Raw genomic sequence first — 22,188 nt, 5'->3', positions numbered from 1 at the left:
AGAAAATGTGATCTAAACAAGGTCTTTTCTCTTAACCTATTAAGAGTTTATGACTAATTTTTTAAAGTTTTTATTTAAATTCCAGTTAGTTAACATACAGTGTAATATTAGTTTCAAGTGTATAATATAGTGATTCACACTTCACTGCAACACCCAGTGCTCATCACAAGTGCTCTCCTTAATCCCCATCACCTAACCCATCCCCCCACCCTTCTTCCCTCTGGTAACCATCAGTTTGTATGGAAGCAGCCCAAATGTCCATTGACTGGTGACATGAGTGGATAAAGAAGAATGGTATATATACATACAATGGAATATTATTCAGCCATAAAAAAGAATGAAATTTTGCCATTTTCAATGACACAGATGGAGCTACAGGGTACAATGCTATATGAAATATGTCAGAGAAAGACAAATACCATATCATTTCACTCATATGTAGAAAGCAAACCACATATTTTTTTAAGAAACAAAACAGATGAGAGGCACCTGGGTGGCTCAGTCGGTTCAGCGTCTAACTCTTGATCTTGGGTCAGGTCATGATCTCATGGTTCATGAGTTCAAGCCCCGCGTTGGGTTCTGCTCTAACAGAGAGGAGACTGCCTGGGATTGTGTCTCCCCCTTTCTCTGCCCCCCTGCCCCCCTCCCAGTCACACACATTCTCCCTTTCTTTCAAAATAAATAAATAGGGGTACCTGGGTGGCTCAGTTGGTTGAGCGTCCAAGTTCGGCTCAGGTCATGATCTCACTATTTGTGAGTTTGAGCCCCACCTCAGGCTCTGTGCTGACAGCTCGCAGCCTGGAGCCTGCTTTGGATTCTGTGTCTCCCTCTCTCTCTGTTCCTCCCCCACTCACACTTTGTCTCTCTTTCTCTCTCTCAAAAATAAAGATTTAAAAAATAACAATAATAAATAAATTAATTAATCATAAATAAATACTTTTTAAAAATTAAAAAAAAAGAAAATAAATAAACCAAGGGAGGGAAAAAGAGAGGCAAACTAAGAAACAGACTATTAACTGTGGAGAACAAACTGATAAGTCATTTTTAAATACATGTCTTCTGAGCTCTAGAATTTATCAATCTGCCATTTTCCTAACATTTCTTTTTCTTGTCGTTGTTTGCTTTGTTGCCCATAAAAGTATGTCTGTGTTATATTTTCATTGAAATATGGGGGTTTGGGGTCCATATTATTGTAATTGTATTTTTTTGGTTTACACTCTTATGTTTTTTAAAGCTGAACAGTTGTATCCAGTTTTATAACTAGATTTACTCACATTTTTGTAGATTTCTCAAATGCTTCAATAGTCAGGGCAACGTCTTTTATATTATGATTCCCTTTCTGAACTTATCAAGTTTGTTCTAATTTTCCGCAGACTGGATTACATATCAAGCATAAGTTTTCCAATGAAGTATTTATTAAAATGCCATGCTTTCTCAGTGATAATATATCTAACAAAATTTTCCTCTAGTGCTAAAATGTGGAAGAAAACTTTGCAGGTTATTAATTACATGATCATAAGTTTCTCCTAAAAATATTATGCTTTTTTTATTCTGCATTTGTGTTGTGGTGGAAATGTTTGAGACCATTCTCATTTTTATTTTTTACTAGATAAGCTTTTTTAGTCTTGTTTGATTTGTTTTGGGCTTTTCTTTAATCTTGTACGTCCTTCCAAAATGGCTTATGTTTAATCAGTGTCCTTTGCATTAATTTTCCTTTCAATTTATTCACATAGAGGTCTCTTGAGCAGAGAAATCTTTTCCTTCCTCATACCTTTGATTATATTTTAGCATAACAATTGTTTTGGTTTCTTCAGTAGATATGTTAGTTACCTATAATTTTCTCATACATTCTGTCTTCTCTTTTCTTCCATATTTTCTAGCATTGTTTCTATCTCTCTATTTTTTTTCTTCAGTGGTTTCAGGAGTTTTACAAGTTGTTCTCTATGTCATAATTTGATTTTGTGCAAACTATACCCTTTACGTCATTGTTTCCTATATGGATTTTCTGTTGGCATTTCATTGTTTGTTTGTTTGTTTGTTTGTTTGTTTTTGAGAGAGAAGAGAGAAAGAGAGAGAGAGAGCGTGTGTGCACATGTGAGCAGAGAGAAGGAGAGACAGAATCCCAAGCAGGCCACACACTGTCAGCCAAAGACTGACACAGGGTTCCATCTCACAAATTGTGAGATTGTGACCTGAAGTTGGCATTTCATTTTTAGCTCTCCTCTGCTTCTCTGTTTCTCATCCACTTTTTTTTTTTTTTTTACAGTTAGGTTTGTTAACTTTTCATTCAACTTGTTCTTAGTTAAAATGTTTATTAAACTTTTCTTATACACAGGATTTTTTTAAAAGTCCATTGGTCTTACAAGGCTTATTTGTATTACAGCATCCCCCCAATATACTGCTCCTATGTTTAGATGACCAAAGGAGCTACATTCAACACTTTCACTGTTCCTTGATATGTTTTACTTTGTATTTCTAAATAACATGCTTACATTTAATTTCTACTTCTTATTTTTCTGCCAAGTCACTTTACTGACTTCTCATTATGGGATAGGAGGAATTATCTCCTTAAAATAAAATGTTAAAAAAGGAGTTATCTCCTTTCTACGTCTTCTGCCATAGAACACTTCCTGTTCTATCATCTTCCCAATATATTTATACCATAATGTGTCTGCTGTTTATATGCCTTGAGTGCTTCTGCTTTCCTGGAAAAAGTTTTTGTTGTCCTTGTAGCTAATAATCATCATTTTAAAATTGTTTAGTTCCTTAGCATTTGGGGTTTTTATTGTGTGTGCTGCTTTTTATATACTTAAGACCAGTTCGTTCCCAAACTTTTCTCCAGAGGACACGTGGTTAGCTACATACATGCTCTTAGAGACAGCTCTCCTGCTTCTGGAATTCAGACGGGTACCTAAGAGTACAGCATAGTTTGCATCTCTGAATATCCCTTTATCATAATTCTGGTGATTTTCCTCACATTTCTTTTGTGTTGTGTGTCCTGTTTTCTGTAACCCAACTGCCCCCTGCCTTCTTTACTTGTCTTGTTTAGGTTTAGCGCAACAACCGATAGCTTCTTGAGGCTGACAATGGAAGTCGTATATTTTGGGGAACTTGCATATATAAAAATATCTTTATTTTAACATTGTGCTTAAACAACATGTTGCCAAAATCTAGGTTGGAAGTCATTTTACTTTAGAATTTGAAGGCACTACTTCATTTTTCCTTCCTCTCAGGCCACTCTGATCTTTTGATTCTTTGTAACTTTTTCTCTTTTCCTTTTTTTTTTCATGTACAGAATCCTTTAAGGTTTCCTATTTGTCCTCGTTATTCTGAAGCTCAACAGGATATACCCTAATATGTGTATATTTTATTTATTGTGCTGGGAACTTGGTAGGACCTTTTAATCTAGGATTTCACATACCATTTCCTTCTAGGAAAATGTTTTGTTTCATAATCCCAACTCCCCATTTTCTTTTCCTGGATTTCTTATTATTTAGATCTTAGATCTTAGGGCTCCTGGATTGATTTTTTTTTTTTCAACGTTTTTTTTTTTTTTTTTTTTTTTTTTTTTTGGGACAGAGAGAGACAGAGCATGAACGGGGGAGGGGCAGAGAGAGAGGGAGACACAGAATCGGAAACAGGCTCCAGGCTCCGAGCCATCAGCCCAGAGCCTGACGCGGGGCTCAAACTCACGGACCGCGAGATGGTGACCTGGCTGAAGTCGGATGCTTAACCGACTGCGCCACCCAGGCGCCCCCTGGATTGATCTTTTAATTCTCTCCTGATTTCTTTCTCTATGTCTTTTTGATCACTCTCTAGGAGATTACCTTCACCTTCTAATTCTTCTGTTGCCTTCCATTTCTGAAATTATAATTCAGAATTATAATTGTATTTTATATAATCATAATTATAAACAACTATGAATTATAATTAAGGTAAGTATATTTCTATAATAACTATTATAGTTGATGTATGAGAGTTTTTATACCCTCCGAATGTTACTTTTTTCCTTACAGAAACAACTTTTTGTTTTACTCATAACATTAAAAAAAATCTCTGAAGCTTTTAAGTTTTAGATGGTCTTCTTTCCAGGCATAGCCTCTATTTTCTCAAATTGGGTTTTTTTCCTCCTATTTGTTTGATTAAATGTCTATTTTACATGGTAGAAAATTTTTCGTGCCCAGTGATCCTTGAATTCCACTCATAATTAAGGGTGCATTAAAAGGCTGATTAAAAACTCTGCACAAGAGTATGTTTGCCAACAGTGGACATCACTGGGAAATCACCTAGTGTCAGAATGTTTAGATCTTTTAGACTGATGGATCTAAAAGTCTCCCAAAGATGGATCTTTTAAAGCCTCTGATTGGAGCACGTAAGCTAGGCTGACAGTACTCATTGAGCCAGGTAGGGGAACAGGATTGGAAAACTCATGATTCAATATTCCTGTTTTCACCGGCCACTCAGGTGCCCCAAATGTGGTACCGGATTCGTTGTGCCAGGTGTCCTGTATCCAAGAGACCCTATGCTTTACCTTCTTCAGAGAGTAAATCTCGAGTCTTCTGCCAAGTTAGGGGGAAAGAAAGTAACCCAGCTTCACAAACATCAAATATTTGATCACATGGTTTTAGTGTTGAATTCTAATCCCTTTTAAATTGGCTCTTTGTGTGCATAAATGTTGCTTCATTCATTTTTACATTCCTAGTGCCTACTCTGTTGATTATATTGTTATTGAAATTCACATTTTTGAATAAGTGAATAAATTATTACTTTGTAAATTGAGGAAACCCTTAGCTAGATAGGGCTGGTTGGAAATGTTTCTCTTCTGATGTCATAGAGCCCCTTGTCTTATTATGTTGCCTTAATTCACATATATTGTTTGTCACTCGGTGTTGGAATAAGCATGTCTTAATATCATGTCGGCTTTTCCTACAACTTTCAGATAATTCAGTTTTAATGTCTGCTGTTATTCAGAGTTCACATTCTAAACAAGTCTTTACATTGTATTTCAAAAGCTGTAGTTACCACTTGATCCTATTAACTGCAGCACAGATACAAACAATTCTGGAAAACATTAAAGTGTGCCGTTGTGAGTCATATTCCCCAAATATGGCATCCATAGTCTCCTATTCTACCATTCAATTTCTCTTTCATTTCTGTTCTTTTCTGCTTGGTCACTCTGCTCCTGCTGAGTCCAAGTGAACTCTGTCTTAATCTCTCTCAGTCTTTGTATTCTCCGCACTCCTCAGGAAGAACCTTTTGCCTCTAGGTTTGGGGCTGAAAGGCAACATCAGGTTCTCTCCATTTTTCAGAAGTCATTTATTTTTACACCGTGTCTCAGTTGTGATAGCTCTATTTCTCTCTGGCTGCAGGAGCCTTTTTTTGTTGATGTTTAGCAGTTTCATGTCTATCTCTATGAGGGTAGAATATAGAAAGAGCCATGCAATCCCTAAGAATTCGATGTGGAATAGTAATGTTTTTAAGTGTTGTCTTCCGTTTTTAATTCAAATAAATGACCAAATTGTGCATATATTTATGGACTATATTATACGTACCTTTCAGGCAGGAAGAGTACTGTATAAATAGTTTGAATAAAGTATGCTAAACTGATAAAATAAATTTTATGATGCTCTTCTTTGGAATGAAATAGCTGGAGATAGTGTTTCACTGTAATGATTCTGAGGGGATACGATTCAGTAGGATTAAGTATAGCTAAACCATGAGACAAATGTTTATCTTTTCTTAATGTTTATTTTTGAGAGAGAGAGAGAGAGAGAGCGCACACTTGAGTTGGGGAGGGGCAAAGAGAGAGGGAGACAGAGCATCCCAAGCAGCCTCCATGCTGACAGCATGGACCCGGCCTGGGCCTCAAACTCAGGAACTTGTGAGATCATGACCTGAGCCAAAACCAAGAGTTGGATGTTCGGCCAACTGAGCCGCCCAGGTGCCCCAAAACAAAGGTTTATCTTATCCCAAGGTCTTTGCATTGGTATGGTGTGAACAAATGCTTTAAATTATCACCAAATACTTTTGCCTCTTTTTTCTCAGTCTGATTTAGACTCACCTTTTCTTTTCTATTTCCAGTAAACTGACTGCCCTGGTTTTGCTCATTCATCTCCTCTTCTTGTCTAGGGCCTCTTCTGTCTATGTGCCATATTCCTTCCACGTGGACTATTATTTCAAACACTGCTGGTAATAAAATGCTGTGATTGAATGTGTGGTTTCAGGCCCCCTCCATCATTTAATAACTATAATGTGGGTGAGGCCAGTTACCTATCACTCCATGACAACTTAAACAAAATGGGATACCTAACATTAAACATTTAATTGCTTAGGATGGTTCTGGCACATAGTATTCTCTCAATAAATGTTAGCTATCATTGTCACCACCATCATCATCATCACCACCACTTTTTTTTTATAGAGTGCAAGTGGGGGAGAGGATCAGAGGGAAAGAGAGAGAGGGAGGGAGAGAGAGAGAGAGAGAGAGAGAGAGAGAGAGAGAGAGAGGGAATCTTAAGCAGGCTCCACGCTCAATGCAGAGTCTAACACGGGGCTCAGTCCCACTACCCTGGGATCATGACCTGAGCTGAAATCAAGAGGTGGATACTCAACGTACTGAGCCACCCAGGTGCCCCTCATAATTATCACTTTTGTGTTTCTTTTGCTTAGCAACATGAAATGGCGTATCACTGAAAATAATTCACTTCAAACCCTTCACATTCTGAAGACATTTGCTTCCTGGAACTTTCCATTGGTTGAGTTAAATATACATTGAGTGATATGGGCTAAGATGGAAATAGAGAAGTGTTTTGTACTGAACATCTATTATATTGTTCAAACTATTGCAAAATGCTTTGTAATAAATTATCTTAGTTGCTGCATGCATTAATAATCAGCTTAGTGTAGGAAAAATAAGAAATGTCAATAATTAAAAGAATATTCTTCAAGTTTACAAAATTTCCCATAGAGAGTTTTATTTCTGAGCTGATTTTCATCGTATTTACTTCTACTTAGTATTGGCAATGAAGGATCTGCTTAATTGAATTTAGTCATCACAAAGTATTGGCATAATGTATTTAATGTGGCTATCTACATATGACATCTAAGTCACATTTTAAGATCTTGCTAACTTTTAAATTAATAGTATGAACAGTTTTAAATAATACTAAGAAAAGAACTAACATACCAAATCATCTGAGGAGTTCAAATAGTCATTTATGTAAACATTCAGGTGAATTAATCCTATATGAAGAGAAACCTGAGAAAATTATTTGAAACTAATTCTGGTCATCTAAAATATAATTATAAACATAGTAACACATAGTTGTAGGTCCATGGTTTATGATTAAAAATAACCATAGAATTCAAAGTAAAATTTTTATCACAAATTTAAAACTAAGAAAAAAAATCGTTCAATACTATTGCTACAAATACCACATTCTACCTGTATATTTGCATATGCACTATGGAGGGGTGAAACTCTGTCATAAGGTTAGTGTATCTTATTCATCCAAAGTATTGTGGGTCTGACTTCCTATACTCTTCCCTGAAACCATTAATTCCACAACACACACCCCAACATGCACACTTAAAGATGCCATCCTCTCCAAGCTCAGAGCTCAGGACAGAAAGCACTCACCTGGCTGGTTTTCTCTGCATAGAGATGGGTGAAAGATGGGCATCTCATGTGGCAGTTACCAGGAACTGCCATTAAGAGTTGAGATTGTGGGTGGGGGGTGCCTAGGTGGCTCAATCCGTTAAGTGTCTGACTCTTGATTTGGGCTCAGGTCATGATTTCATGGTTTGTGAGTTCCAGACCCCCCATCCGGCTCTGCATTCACAGTACAGAACCTGTTTGGGATTCTGTCTCTCTCTCTCTCTCTCTCTCTCTCTCTCTCTCTCTCTGCACTTCCCCTAGTTGTGCTCTTTCTCTCAAAATAAATAAATAAACTTAAAAAAAAAGAGTTGAGATTGTGGGAAAATAAAAGCAAGAAATAGCAGATCTGGATGAAATCCAGATATGGTGGCTTTTTGTTTGTTGCTGCTAACATAATTTTTGGACAGAGCAGCTATATTTAATTATAGGTAGAGAATGAGGACCTTTTTCCAGTGCTGCCTCTCAGTCTTAAATTGAAATGTATGTGGGGTCTCTACCTGTCTTTTACATTTTCTGTTCACAAAACACTTTCACAGACACTAACTCATTAGATCTTTCCAATATGCCTGTGAGGTATGTGTCAGAGTGCATAATTCCCCCAAATTAGCTTCTCTAGGGGTATGGATGAAATAGACACCACACAGATTGAGGAAAGAATAAATTTACTACCCACATCTGCCTACTGCCTAAAGCCATGCCTATTCAAAACACTGAATGGAGAGTAATTATAATCATAGCTGTATTTATTGTACATTCTATTTATTAATCAATTTATGTATTATGAAACATTGACTTTCTATTGACTACTAGGTCTTAAAACTAAAAGGAGATAAAAAAAAATCTGACCTTAGATTATTGTGCTCTCAGTCTAGTGGGGAAATGGACACATGAACAGATAATCACAATATAATCTCAAAGAGTTATGATAAAATACATAATGAATTATAATGAAATACAAGGGAGAAACATACCTACCTGCCTGGTATGGATTAGATAAGAGAAGACTTCACACAAAAGCTGAAATTTTCTCTCATGAAGGTAACTAGGGACGTTCCCTTTTCAAATCCTATCCTCAGGGAATTTGTGTCTTTGGACATCGTCCAAAGACGTCTTCTAACCATGTCTTCATTCGTTAAATTATCTATTTGGTTTCATGGACCTTGGACTATATTCTTACCTAGTTTCCATCTGGCCATGTTGTTTCATCCTCCTTTACTGATCTTGCTGAGTCTGCTCCTTAAAAGTTGCTCTTTCCAGGGCTCCTTTTGTGCCGTCTTCCCTTCACGTTATCCCTGTTTCTGTGGATGAGAATTCACTAATAAATATTCATGGTCTCAACTGCCTTGCACATGACTGTGCCTTTGAAATCTTTACCTCCTGCAAACCTGACTCATGAATACAGCTCAAGTGTTCATCTGATTTGTGTGTTTCTTGGCTTGGAAGCCTCACTGGGATTTTGAGCTCCTAGAGAACCAAGTCATGATCTACCTTTTAAAACCAGTCATTCCCTTGGATGCCCCTGTTCAACGAAAGGTACCATCACCTGCTCATTCTTTCGTTCCTTCTTCCTTCACTCAACATCTATTTTTTCATACCTATTGGGAGTTAATCACCACAATTGGCTCTGAGATGCAACAGTAGAAAAACAGACCTAGCTCTTACTCTTCTGAGGAAAATAAATTTTAAATTACTGCTTAGCAAAGTATGGTTTACTAATTACATCTGTCAGAATCACAGGAAGAAGGGCTTTTAAAAATCCCAACCTGAGGTTCCTTCCCAGACTTATTGAATTGTAATCTTTAAGAACTGGGGCCCGGGGATCCATATTTTAAGTAAACCCCTTAAGCGAGTCTGAGGAACATAACCTAACATTTATAAAACCACTTATTTAAATAAAAAGAAAACCAAACAAATAAATACATAATTACATACTATAAGCTTCCACTGAAGGAGACTACAAGATGCTGTGTGAATGTGTAATAGGGGAGTCGGGAGGATTGATATGTAATGGTCAGTCATTACCTGGGAGTTAGGGGCAAGATCATGCAAGGCCCTGTGGCTGGTGATTGATTAGACATGAGGGGTGGGAGTCGGCGAATGCTAAGAATGACTCTTAAATTAGATGCCTGGATGCCATATAATATATGTATGTATATAATGCCATATAAATATAAATATATAAATATATATATATCAGTGAATACTAAGAATGACTTTCAAATTGGATGTCTGGATGCCATATATGTATGTATGTATATAATGCCATATAAATATTATATATATATATGTATGTCTATATATATATACACATATATATGTATATATATATGTGTATATATATATATACACACACACACCAGAGAATGCTAAGAATGACTGTCAAATTGGGTGTCTGGATGCCATATATGTATGTATATAATGCCATACAAATATAATATAAATATATATGTATATATGCATATAATGTATATAACATATATACATTATATACATATATATGTACATATACATATATAATATACATTATGTATATATACATTATATACATATACATTATGTATATATATTATATACATATACATTATATATGTATATACTATACATATATATGTATATAATGTATATAATGCCATACAAATATAATATATATAAATACATATATATATATATGTATATATATATAAAATCATGCCATATATTTGCTTAAAATCCTTTAATCGCTGTCTATGGCCTAGAGAGTAAAGTCTGAAAACCTGCTTACAGAGCCCTTCCTGGCCACTCTGCACCCTCAGATTCCTGTCGCCCCCACCTGTCACCTGGAATTCTGCAGCAGCCTCTGTGTGACTGGTCTGTCTCGAGTCCTGGACTCCATCAGTCTTCCCTCCACTCTGCAGCCCACGATTCTTCTAAACAATGAAACTCACTACCCCTGTCTTTGTTAGAATCCTCCAAAGGATCCCTTGACCACCTGTAAGATAGCATCCAAACTCTTCTTGGTGGCTTATGTCCTTCATGATCTCACATCTTCTTTGCCACTCCACCCCATGCTTTAATCTACACGCCTGACATTTTTTGTACCTTTAGTTTCTCTGATTGATGTGACTTCTTGCCCCTGGGTCTTAATGACCTTTTTCTTTCTTTCTGACCCTGCAGGATGCTCTTCTAGCAGCACCATTTCCTCACCCCTTTTTAGGGAGTCTCATATGGAGCTGTCACTTGCTCTTTGTGTATCTCTTTCCCTACCTACACTGTCTCTGGAGGTCGGGGACCATGTCCTTGTCACTGTTGGATCCCCACATTGAACCTGTGTCTTAAACAGAGTGAATCTGCAACATGTTTTTTTATGCAACAAATAATACCCAGCGTTAATAGTACCTGAATGTATCAAGTTAAATAATTTGCATATTTTAAAAAATAACAGCTTTACTGAGATCACTCACAGGCTATGAAATGTGTCCTTTTAAAGTGCATAATTCAGTACTTTTCAGTATATTCACAGAGTTGTGCATCTATCACCACTACCTAATTTTAGGCCACTTCCATCACCACCCAAGAAATTCTGTACCCTTGAGCACTCACTCTGTTCCCTTCTCCCTTTAACCCCTGGCAGTCCTCAGTCTATTGTCTGTCTATGGATTTGCCTCTTCTGGACATTTCCTATAAAGTAAAATCACACAATAGGTGGTCTTTGTCATTAATTTTTCTCACTTAACATATTTTCAGTGTTCATCCATTTTATAGCCTATATTAGTACTTTATTCTTTTTATTTATCTTTAATACTGTTTTCCTTTTTTATTTTTAATATTTGGTTGTATAGATGTAGCACATTTTGTTTATCCATTCATCAGTTTATGGACATTTGGGTTGTTTCTGCTTTTTGGCTATTATAATAATGCTACCCTGAACATTCTTATATAGATTTTTATGAGAACATATGCCTTCAGTTTTCTTGGATTGGAATTGTTTTTAGAAGTAGAATTGCTGGGTCATATGGCAACTCTATGTTTAACTTGTCAAGGAACTGCCAAACTGTTTTCCAAAATAACTGAGCCATTCTAAATTCCCATAAGCAATGTAAAGGGTTTTAATTTTTTCACATCTTCAATAACACTTGATACTGTCTGCACTTTTTATTATAACCATCCTAGTGGATCCTTTGGTTGTATTTGCATTTCCCTGATGACTAATGATGTTGGGTACTTTTCATCTGCATATTGGCCATTCATACATCTTTGGAGAAATGTCTCTTCAATTCTTTAACTCATTTTTGTTTGGATTATTTGTCTTTTAACTGTTTAATTCTAAGAGTTTTTAATATATATATATATGTGTGGTCTATAAAAATATATGGGTGATAAGTATTAAAGAGGACACTTGTGATGAGTACTGGGTGTTACATGTAAGTGATGAATCACTAAATTCTTTTTTTTTTAATTTTTTTAATGTTTCTTTATTTTTGAGAGCTGAGAGACAGAGTGAGAGGTGGGTGGGGCAGAGAGAGAGGGAGACACAGAATCCAAAGCAGGCTCCAGGCTCCAAACTGTCAGCACAGAGCCCAAGGCAGGGCTCGAACCCATGAACCATGAGATCACGACCTGAGCTGAAGTCAGACGCTTAACCGACTGAGCCATCCTGGTGTCCCATGAATCACTAAATTCTACTCCTAAAACAAATATTACACTATATGTTAACTAACTGGAATTTAAGAATTTGAAAAAATTCAATATATAGTCAGATGCCTTAAAAAAAAGTAAAATTTAAATTTCATCTCATGATATATATATGTTCTTATCAGATACACAATTTGGAAATAATATTGCCCACTCTGTGGGTTGTCTTTTCACTCTCATAAAGGCATCTTTTGAATCACAAAAGGACTTACTATTGATAAAGTCCAATTCACCTATTTCTATTTTGTTTCTTAAGGTTTTGGTGTCATGTCTTGTCCCAGCACCTTTTTTGAAAAGACTATTTTTTCCTCATTGAATTTTCTTGGCATCCTTGTTAACAATCAATTGCCCATACATGTGAGACATTATTTCTGGGTCCTTAATTTTATTTCATTGATTGGTCCATCTTTATGCCAGTATCATGCTGTCTTGATTACTATAGCTTGGTAGTAAGTTTTAAAATCAGGAAGTGTGAATTCGCCAACTTTATTTTTCACTGTCATGATTGCTTTGTCTATTCTGGGTCCCTGACATTTCCGAATGGATTTTAGGATCAGCTTGTCAATTTCTGCAGAGGCCAGATGGAATTTTGATAGAGATCATGTTGGATCTGTCAATTAATGTTTAGGGAATGTTTCTGTCTTAGCATCTTATCCATGAACATGGGGTTTCTTTTCACTTATTTAGGTCTTCTTTCATTTTTTAAAATGATATTTTATAGGTTTTGGTGAAAAAAAATTTGCACTTGCTTATTCTGAAGTATTTTACTTTTTTGATGATAAAATTTTATTAACTTTATTTTAAATTGTCCTTCTAAATAGGATAAATCTGCATTTTAAAATCTTTATTTATTTTTGAGAGAGAGAGAGAGAGAGAGAGAGAGAGAGAGAGAGAGATCATGAGCGGAGGAGGGGCAGAGAGAGAGGGAGACACAGAATCCAAGGTAGGCTCCGGGATCTGAGCCGTCAGCACAGAGCCTGACACAGGGCTCAAATCCACAAACCACAAGACCATGACCTGAGCCTAAGTCCGTTGCTTAACCAACTGAGCCACCCAGGTGCCCTGAGAAGTCTGCATTTTTAAAGGTTATATGGATATGTAATATTATATAAAATCAGCACTTTAATATACGGATCGTCTCACATGTAAGTATTAGATTTTCAAAGGACCCTAATAGTACTTCCCACTTTGAAAATGAGTAGAAAGCTATGTGTGACCCAAAGGAAATGGATGAATATTAAGGAAGCAATATATATTCATGTATTAATATATATACCAATATACTGAGAAACTTTGAGTTGTATTATCAGGTTGACTATGGAACATGTATTCACTCATATGTGAATCATGATTCACAAAATACACGAAAGTTTGACATTTTAAATACTTAGGCTAATTAGTGCACTTGTTAAACCTACAGATTATGTGGAAATTAGTAATTAAAGCTTTTTTAAAATGCCCAGTTTCACTGGAAATATTTGCAGATATGACATAAAGTCATATGAAGAGTTGGGTGTTTGAATACTGGGGTGGCAAACTAGTCACCAAAATGATTATGGATACTGGCTTATGTATAGAGCAAAAGGAAAATAGGTAATTCAGAATGGTATGACTGGTTATATCAGTTATCTGTTAGTATTTAAAATGTTCCCACATGTATAGTAATCATATCAGTGAAGATACCACTTAAAATATGGGGAAAATACTATAATAGAGGTATATTGAGTAAGGATTTTATAATGAATACTGGAAATTATTAATTATAATGGAGCCTTTAATTTGGAAACATAGTCTTTTTGGTTTTCAAGAGATACTAAAACTACACAGAAGAAAATTGTTGTGAAAAAATAATGTCTATTTAAAGAATTTATGAATAATTACTCTAGGTTGATTGGTCTGAAAAGATTAAAGGTTAAAAAATAGAAGCACAAGGGGTGCCTGGGTAGCTCAGTCAGTTGAGCATCTGACTCTTGATTTCAGCTCAGGTCATGATCTCACAGTCGTGAGATAGAGCCCCGTGGTGGGCTCTGCGCTGAGCATGGAGCCTGCTTGAGATTATTCTCTCTCTCCCTCTTCCTCTGCCCCTACCCTACCTGCACTCTTTATCTCTCTCTAAAAAAAGAAGAAGAAACACACTCAGAAAGTTTTGGGTTTTTGGCTGTTGGTGTATTTGTCTGCAGTAGTAATTGGATTTGACAGTAGAAACCAGTTGATGGCTCATATTCTATGAGATGTACTGGCTTGGAACGTACAGAGTGAATCACTGTTGGTAAACATTGTCAAGACACGAATGGGTTATGGTTTTGTCCCCGGAGGTCTGTCTATATAACTATCATCCATTTGTTAGACTATATATTTTAGAAAGAAACCCTAATCTAATATCAGAATAATGTCAAAGACAAGGAAGACAAATTTTAAAAATGCATGGACACTCATAAGAAAGATGGTATGATCTGTTAATAAAGTTGCGCAAAAGGGCTGAATGATCTTTATTTATGCTTTATAGTACAGCTGTGAAAATTAGAGGTTGTTTAATTTACTCTCAAGTAGTATTGTTTTTAATCACTGTTTAACATATGCAAAATAAATTATTTATCTCAAATATTAAAGTATTTATAAGATCATGATTCAACTATTTGCTATTTATCCTTCCCTGAGGTATTGGTTGGTTCCCAGACTTCAACTATGGCATCAAAACACAGTACAGTTATATATAAATAGATTCCTTGATGAAAATGGAGTCATGTGTATGTATCACGTTTACAAAAATATAATTAATATATAATTGTATTATATATTAATTATATTATAATTATGATATATAATATAATTAATATATAATTATATAAAATAAATATAATATATAATTACAAAAATATAATTAATATATTAAGAAAAGTCATATGTAGTGTTTGACTGTGGGTGTTTTTCTTAAAATTCTTAACTATTTAAAGTATTGCAGTATTTCCCATTATCTTATAACTTTATTTTTTATTTATGAAAAATAATTTTCTATTCATTCAGTACACAGAAATTGATCATGGAAAATTTAATATTTGGCTCATAATGATAAATATTTATCCTATGTATTGAGGCTTATCTGATATAAGTGTATCTCTTTGTTAACAAGTCTTATTTCCTTCTGGAAAATGAAATGTATTAAGAATTAAAGAATTATATATGTGGTTAGAAAGCTGACCTTTAAAGTCTCTACCAGTCTTGAAGTTTAATGTTTTTGAGATATTTGGCTGCCTTTTTTTTTTCAATAACCTCATATGTCTATAGAAACCCCAAACAAAATGCAATTTTGGTTTTACAATAATTAGCTTTGAAATATAACCTTCACAAAAGTATTTTATTATCTTTTAGGAGTCCATTAGGGTATAAAATCAATACTTTCGCCATTCTGTGGAGCATTTCATTTTTCTCAATATTTTCAAGAGAAACCACTGTATGTTTCCAATTTAACTTTTTTTTCTTCCCTAATGGAATTCTATACATAAATAAAATAGCTTTTCTAAATCTTTAAAACCTAATAGAAAATTAGCTGGGTTGTGATAGATTGCTTTACCTTTGTGGTGAAAAGACAGGGTAAGAGCTAATGGTTTTGAGTGCCCTTATGACACATCAAGTACTACTATTTTCTCAAAGGAGAACATTTGAAATTAAACAGGCATGAATTTTCTATTCCACCTCGAGTAAGGCAGAAGCCAAGATACTGTTTATGACCTCATCTCAGAAATTACATGTAATCGTTTCTGGTATGTGCTATTGTTTACATAAATCAACCTCTGCAAGTATTGAGCTTGGAGATTATAGCTCTCTATCCTCAATCATTCACCCCACATTCAAGAAAAGAAAACATCCTTAAGTGATAGATCTATTCATGAGAATAGTCTCAGTTGCATGTTCCCAAAGAGAGGGAACCATAAGGTGATGAAATTATATTGCCAAAATGAGCCAGTTTGGGGCATATTTTTGGTAAATGACAGGCGTCACTGCCTTCTGAGTAGATTCTCAATAGAACATTACACTGGTGGTGGTCACAGAATGGGGGGATAAGCTTATTTTGAGTAGTATTAGTTTTCTATTGCTGTGTAACAAATAACTATATAAAATTTAACACCCTAAGACAGTAAAACATTTGTTATCTTACACAGTATCTATTCAGAAGCAGCTTATTAGCTGAGTGTTTCTGGCTCAGTATTTCTCATGAGGTTGCAGTCAAGGTATCATCTGGGGCTGCAGTCATCTGAAGGCTTGAGTGCAGCCAGACAGGTTGTTTTGTAGGTGGTTCCCTCACATGCATGACAAGTTGGTGCCGGTTGTCGGCAGGTGGCCTGAGTTCTTTACATTGGGCTTCTTAAGAGTTCTCATGACACTGTGGTTCTTCCCTTGGGGTGAGTGATCCAAGAGACAGCAGGGCAGAAACCAGAATATTTTTCAGAAATATTCTCAGAAATCTCAGAATAGTCTCAGAAATCACATGTAATAATTTCTGGTATGTACTTTTGTTTACATAAATCAACCCTATTCACAGTGGGAGGGGAAATACATGAGTTCACGAGTTCTAGGAGGTGAGATTATCGGGAGCCATTTTGGAGCCAGACCACCATAGGATACGGTAATTCTTCTTTTGGGTTGTTAATAGAGCTGGTCTTGGGGAAAATAAGTTGTGTATTGTTTTGTTTTGTTTTTCAAATGTTCTTTGGGCTCCCATTTCTGTGCTTCTTTGAGCAACCTTCTGTTACTGGGTCCCAGTACTATCAAGTTGACCCCTTCTTCCTCCGGGGTCTGCTGTGGTATGCTTCCTATTGTTAACAAACAAAATTCAGATGAGTAAATTAGAAGATTTCATTGGCTTTATTCAATGATTCATGAATCAGGCAGCATCTCATCTAGCAAGTAGAGGTGTGTTCCAAGGAGTTGTGCAAAATGGAAGATTTATATCAGAAGGAGGGTCAGGCAAAAAATTGTAAGCAAAAGAAAAGAAAGGATTGTTCCAGACAAAGTCACCTTCCCTTAGGGGGAAGAGAAGGCCTTATCTTTCAGATTACCTCATCTTCCTTTGGGGAATGGAGAAGGCACGTTGGCAGACTCCTTGGCATCATCCATCAGAAAATTCCTGACTGACCTGGTTAAGACTACATTACTGGGGAAGGTTGAAACTGCAGTTAGATCTAGGTAGTAAATGCCAGTTTAAGACTTGGGGCTTTAACCTACACGATGCCATTTGGGACCTTTGGTTTTCTTTTGTACACTGTCCTTCCTTTCTCACAAATTCAGCAAATATTTGAGGGCAAATTGTGTGTCAATCACTGTTCATAGAACTTACCATTTATAGTAGCTACTTTTCGTAAGAAGTTCTCTCCTATGATCTATAATTCCAGTTTGTAATATTAGTGTCCTGCTAAAATGATTGTGTTTCTAATAAGGTAAATGTGGTATTATGATTTATAATAAGAAACATATGGTCTTTGACCTTATTCCTGACACAAACTCCTAAAACCTTTGGAATTTTCTGTGATAAGAGCAATAAAGGTGTCTTAATTATGTTAATGAGGTGACTTTTGGAAACCCTCTAGATAACCTACGGTTGGGGGCTGGTTGTCAGAGGAATCAACCATGTGAGTAGGAGATTAGAAATTTCAGTCCCACCCCAGACTTTTGGGAAGGGAGAGGGGCTAAAGGCTGAATCGATGCCAATGGCCACTAATTCAATTAATCATGCTTATGTGATGAAGTCTCCATAAAGTCACAAAAGGTGGGAGTTCAGAGAGTTTAAAAGTTGGTGAACAGGTGGAGATTTGAGGGGAGTGGCATAATCAGAAAGCATTGGAGTTCTGTGCCCTTTCCACACACCTTCCGCTATGCATCTCTTCCATGTGGCTGTTCCTGAGGTATATCCTTTTTATAATAAGCTGGTAATCTAGTAAGTAACGTGTGTCCTAGTTCTGTGAGCTGGTCTAGCACACTAATTGAACCCAAGGCCGGTGTTGTTGGAACCTTCAATCTATAGGTCTTTCAGAATCTGCGCATGTAACAACCTGGACTTATAGCTGATATCTGAAGTGGAGGGGACAGTCCTGCAGCCCGAGCCCTTAACCTGTGGGATCTGATGCTATTGCCCGATAGCCAGTGTCAGAATTGAGTTAACTTATAGGATGCCCGGCAGGGGTCTAAGATTGCTTCGTGGTATGGGAAACCTCCTCTTCCCTACCCCATACATGTTGAAACTGGGTTCAGAACCTTTAGTAAACAATCAAAGAAGAGGTCAATGATTGGCAGAATACCCTTAAAATAATATTTTATTTTAGTAGAGGTATCCTGTGATTTAATCCAAAAGAGGAAGGTAGAACCTGAAGACTGAGTAGATACTAAGCACATTAGGGTGACTTTCTCATTTATACCAGTTTCACTGCTTTAAGCCACTTATAAGACTAGTTTTTTTAGATTAGAAACATTGCCATCAAGCTATCTCATTCAGCGTGGTCTTTTTCACAGCGTGGAAGTGCAAAACTGGGGGAAATAAAAGTCTATTTCATGCTTAAATGGAGACAAAAACATTAATATAGTTATCACCACGAGAACATGAGGATTATCAGAGATTAAAGTAGTGAATTTTCCCATTTCCTTTCAAAACTGACACAATGTGATTTGAATTTCCCTAAATATGGTGAAGAGCCTTGGATCACTCTTTTATATGTATGTTTATATCCTAAGCCAGTGTTTCAGGGACTCTGGCATTTATATTTGTGATTAACTCTAAAACCTATTTCCATGGGGCTTTTTTTTCCTTTCCCTTTTTTTCTTTCTTTCTTTCTTTCTTTCTTTCTTTCTTTCTTTCTTTCTTTCTTTCTGAGTTTCAAAACTGTTTGGGCCAATAAATCTTTCTACGAATGTCAGATTGGTCAACATTGAGGAGGTAAATGGAAACTAATGACACTCATCAAGTTGATGATATGAATGATTTATTGGACCCAATCATTTAACACTTTCAAAAAGTCAATATTGGGGAAAGAAATGGGGCACTTATTATGGTAAACTATATTTGCGCTGTCAGCATTCAATGATTTATTACAAACCTGTGGCTAGGATTAGGATATTATAAATGGGGGGGGAAATGGAAAGCTCATTAATTTTTTATCCCCACAGGTGGAAGACATGCAGTGGGCTAATAGAGAACACACTCACCCGGCGTCTGTCTGCAGTCTGCCCTGTAAGCCTGGGGAGAGGAAGAAAACAGTGAAAGGAGTCCCTTGCTGTTGGCACTGTGAGCGCTGTGAAGGTTACAACTACCAGGTGGATGAGCTCTCCTGTGAACTTTGCCCTTTGGATCAGAGACCAAACATCAACCACACAGGCTGCCAGCTTATTCCCATCATCAAACTAGAATGGCATTCTCCCTGGGCTGTGGTGCCTGTGTTCGTTGCAATATTGGGAATCATCGCCACCACCTTTGTGATCGTGACCTTTGTCCGCTATAATGACACACCTATTGTAAGGGCTTCGGGACGAGAACTTAGCTATGTGCTCCTGACAGGGATTTTTCTCTGTTATTCAATCACCTTTTTAATGATTGCAGCACCAGATACAATCATATGTTCCTTCCGCCGGATCTTTCTAGGACTTGGCATGTGTTTCAGCTATGCAGCCCTTCTTACCAAAACCAACAGAATCCACCGAATATTTGAGCAGGGCAAGAAATCGGTCACAGCGCCCAAGTTTATTAGTCCAGCATCCCAGCTGGTGATCACTTTCAGCCTCATCTCCGTCCAACTCCTGGGAGTGTGTGTCTGGTTTGTTGTGGACCCCCCCCACATCATCATTGACTATGGAGAACAGCGGACTCTAGACCCAGAGAATGCCAGGGGAGTGCTCAAGTGTGACATTTCTGATCTCTCGCTCATTTGTTCACTGGGGTACAGTATCCTCTTGATGGTCACTTGTACTGTGTATGCCATTAAAACGAGAGGTGTCCCAGAGACTTTCAATGAAGCCAAACCTATTGGATTTACCATGTATACCACCTGCATCATTTGGTTAGCTTTCATTCCCATCTTTTTTGGTACAGCCCAGTCTGCAGAAAAGGTAAGTACAAGAATGCATATGCCAACCCTTCTCTGGATTTAACTTCTTTCTTTAGGATGCTTTCCCACTTTTCTTTTGGCTTACTTATATTCTCTCAAGATGATTCAGTCTATTTTATTCTTATTCTGAAATCCCTCAAGGTCACTTAACTTTGAATATGTGTTGACTAAGGTTGATTTTCCATGAAGAATGCTTTCATGTGTCCACCTTGGCAGAACTGAAAACTGAAAGATCTCACATTACTTTCTGGGTTTCTCTTCCCAGGTCTGTTATCTACTAAGATGACTGGTTTTTTTTTTTTCCTAATGTTAATTAAAAATGAATGGGAGAAAAGAAAGTCAGACATAATTCATAGGGATGAGCTATCCCAGAGATATCCCATTGCATGACAAATGCCTCCTTTTCTGGTTGTAATGTGACTCTGGGAATAAGCTGCTCCTTAATAATTATGATGGTTTTAGTTATGGAGGCAGCGCTTATAGTAGAGCAACAACCACTACAAAAAAAAGCTGAAATGGCTTAGTTCGATCTGTGCCATCTTGCTACTTCCCTTCAGCCTCCCTTCTTATCACTTTTCCATATGTGAAAGGTGATGTTGAAGGATTTAAAAAAAGATAGCAATGGGCAGTTTTACAAAAAGCAGTTTCGAATTTTTCAGAAGGTGAAGATCAATTAAATCTTGTAAAATAATTTTCTTTTGCCACGAATCTCCAATTAACCTTTCTCACATAAATCACTGCAAGTAAAGAACATCTATATGTGAAAGGGAATACGTGCTGAACTGGATGCATGTAGTTTATGTCCAGAAAAGCAGAGAACTAAAGTTAAACATGAATTCCAAGCTTTGGGTAGTTTAACGGAGACAAGCTGTTTTATAAAACAAAGACAAATGCTATCTTTCTGAATGAATAGTCCTTCAGCCCTAATGTGCGTATGAAAAAGTTATTCTCTCAGAATGAGGGTTTAAAGATTCTTCCACACTCTGTCATCAGAAGTTAGGAGGAAATCAAGCATCCTGGGGGCAATTACATTCCCTAGTCTCTAACATTCCAAGTGAGGTCATGCATGACTCTTAAAATCCCAACTAATTCAAAGGAAAAAGTACTCAACAAGGGCACAGAGAGCTCATTAGTATGAGCATTCATCCCTTACTAGATCAATGTGGCTTTCAACCATGTTTGGACAAAAAAAAAATGTACTTCAGCAAACTTGCTGCTGAATAGAAAAAATTTACCATGGGTTCCAGACCTGTGACCTTTCATGAGCGAGGTGGTCTGATAGAAGTCCATGAATATTTTATGTAGGACCAAGCACATGGCAGGAAAATAAAGTAAGGCAGTTTGACGCTCTAAACCCAATAAACATTATATTTTGACATATGTAGATAGGAATTTATTAGGATCAAACTTGTAAATTTGACTTAGGAGAGAATGCATGAGCTGGAAAATAAATCTCTCAATGTCTGTTGGGTCTGTTTTGATATAGTTAGTTGAACTAGTCAGGGCAAAACAATATTCTTCAGAGTCTGGAAATGTCTGCATTAGGTGAATTATTAATAACATTAAGTGGTACTTGTATTTGTATTTGAACCTAGGACTGCCTTTTTTAATATACTGTTTTATCTGAAAAGGGGCCATAAGTAGTTTATTTTGCTTTCTGGGTAATGAATACTTACCCAGACAAAATCTCCTGAGTTCTGACATCTAACTTCCTTTTCTTTTTCTCTCTCTTGCTTTACATTTATAAATGATCCTCTACTCTTACTTTTC

General features: G+C 36.5%; 1 protein-coding gene across 1 annotated transcript in view; it reads left to right on the top strand.

Annotated features, from left to right (window-relative positions):
* The window catches only part of GRM8 (glutamate metabotropic receptor 8), a 755,014-nt gene that overhangs the window by 654,884 nt on the left and 77,942 nt on the right, over positions 1 to 22,188 (top strand). The window contains exon 8 of the mRNA XM_049641781.1: positions 19,484 to 20,419. Coding sequence (XP_049497738.1) covers positions 19,484 to 20,419 — 936 coding nt within the window. The remainder of the gene's footprint in view (positions 1 to 19,483; positions 20,420 to 22,188) is intronic.

Source organism: Panthera uncia, chromosome A2 (assembly GCF_023721935.1).
Source record: "Panthera uncia isolate 11264 chromosome A2, Puncia_PCG_1.0, whole genome shotgun sequence".
Taxonomy (NCBI): Eukaryota; Metazoa; Chordata; class Mammalia; order Carnivora; family Felidae; genus Panthera; species Panthera uncia.
Note: the sequence above shows the minus strand (reverse complement) of the source record. Positions and strands in the feature narration are given on the sequence as shown.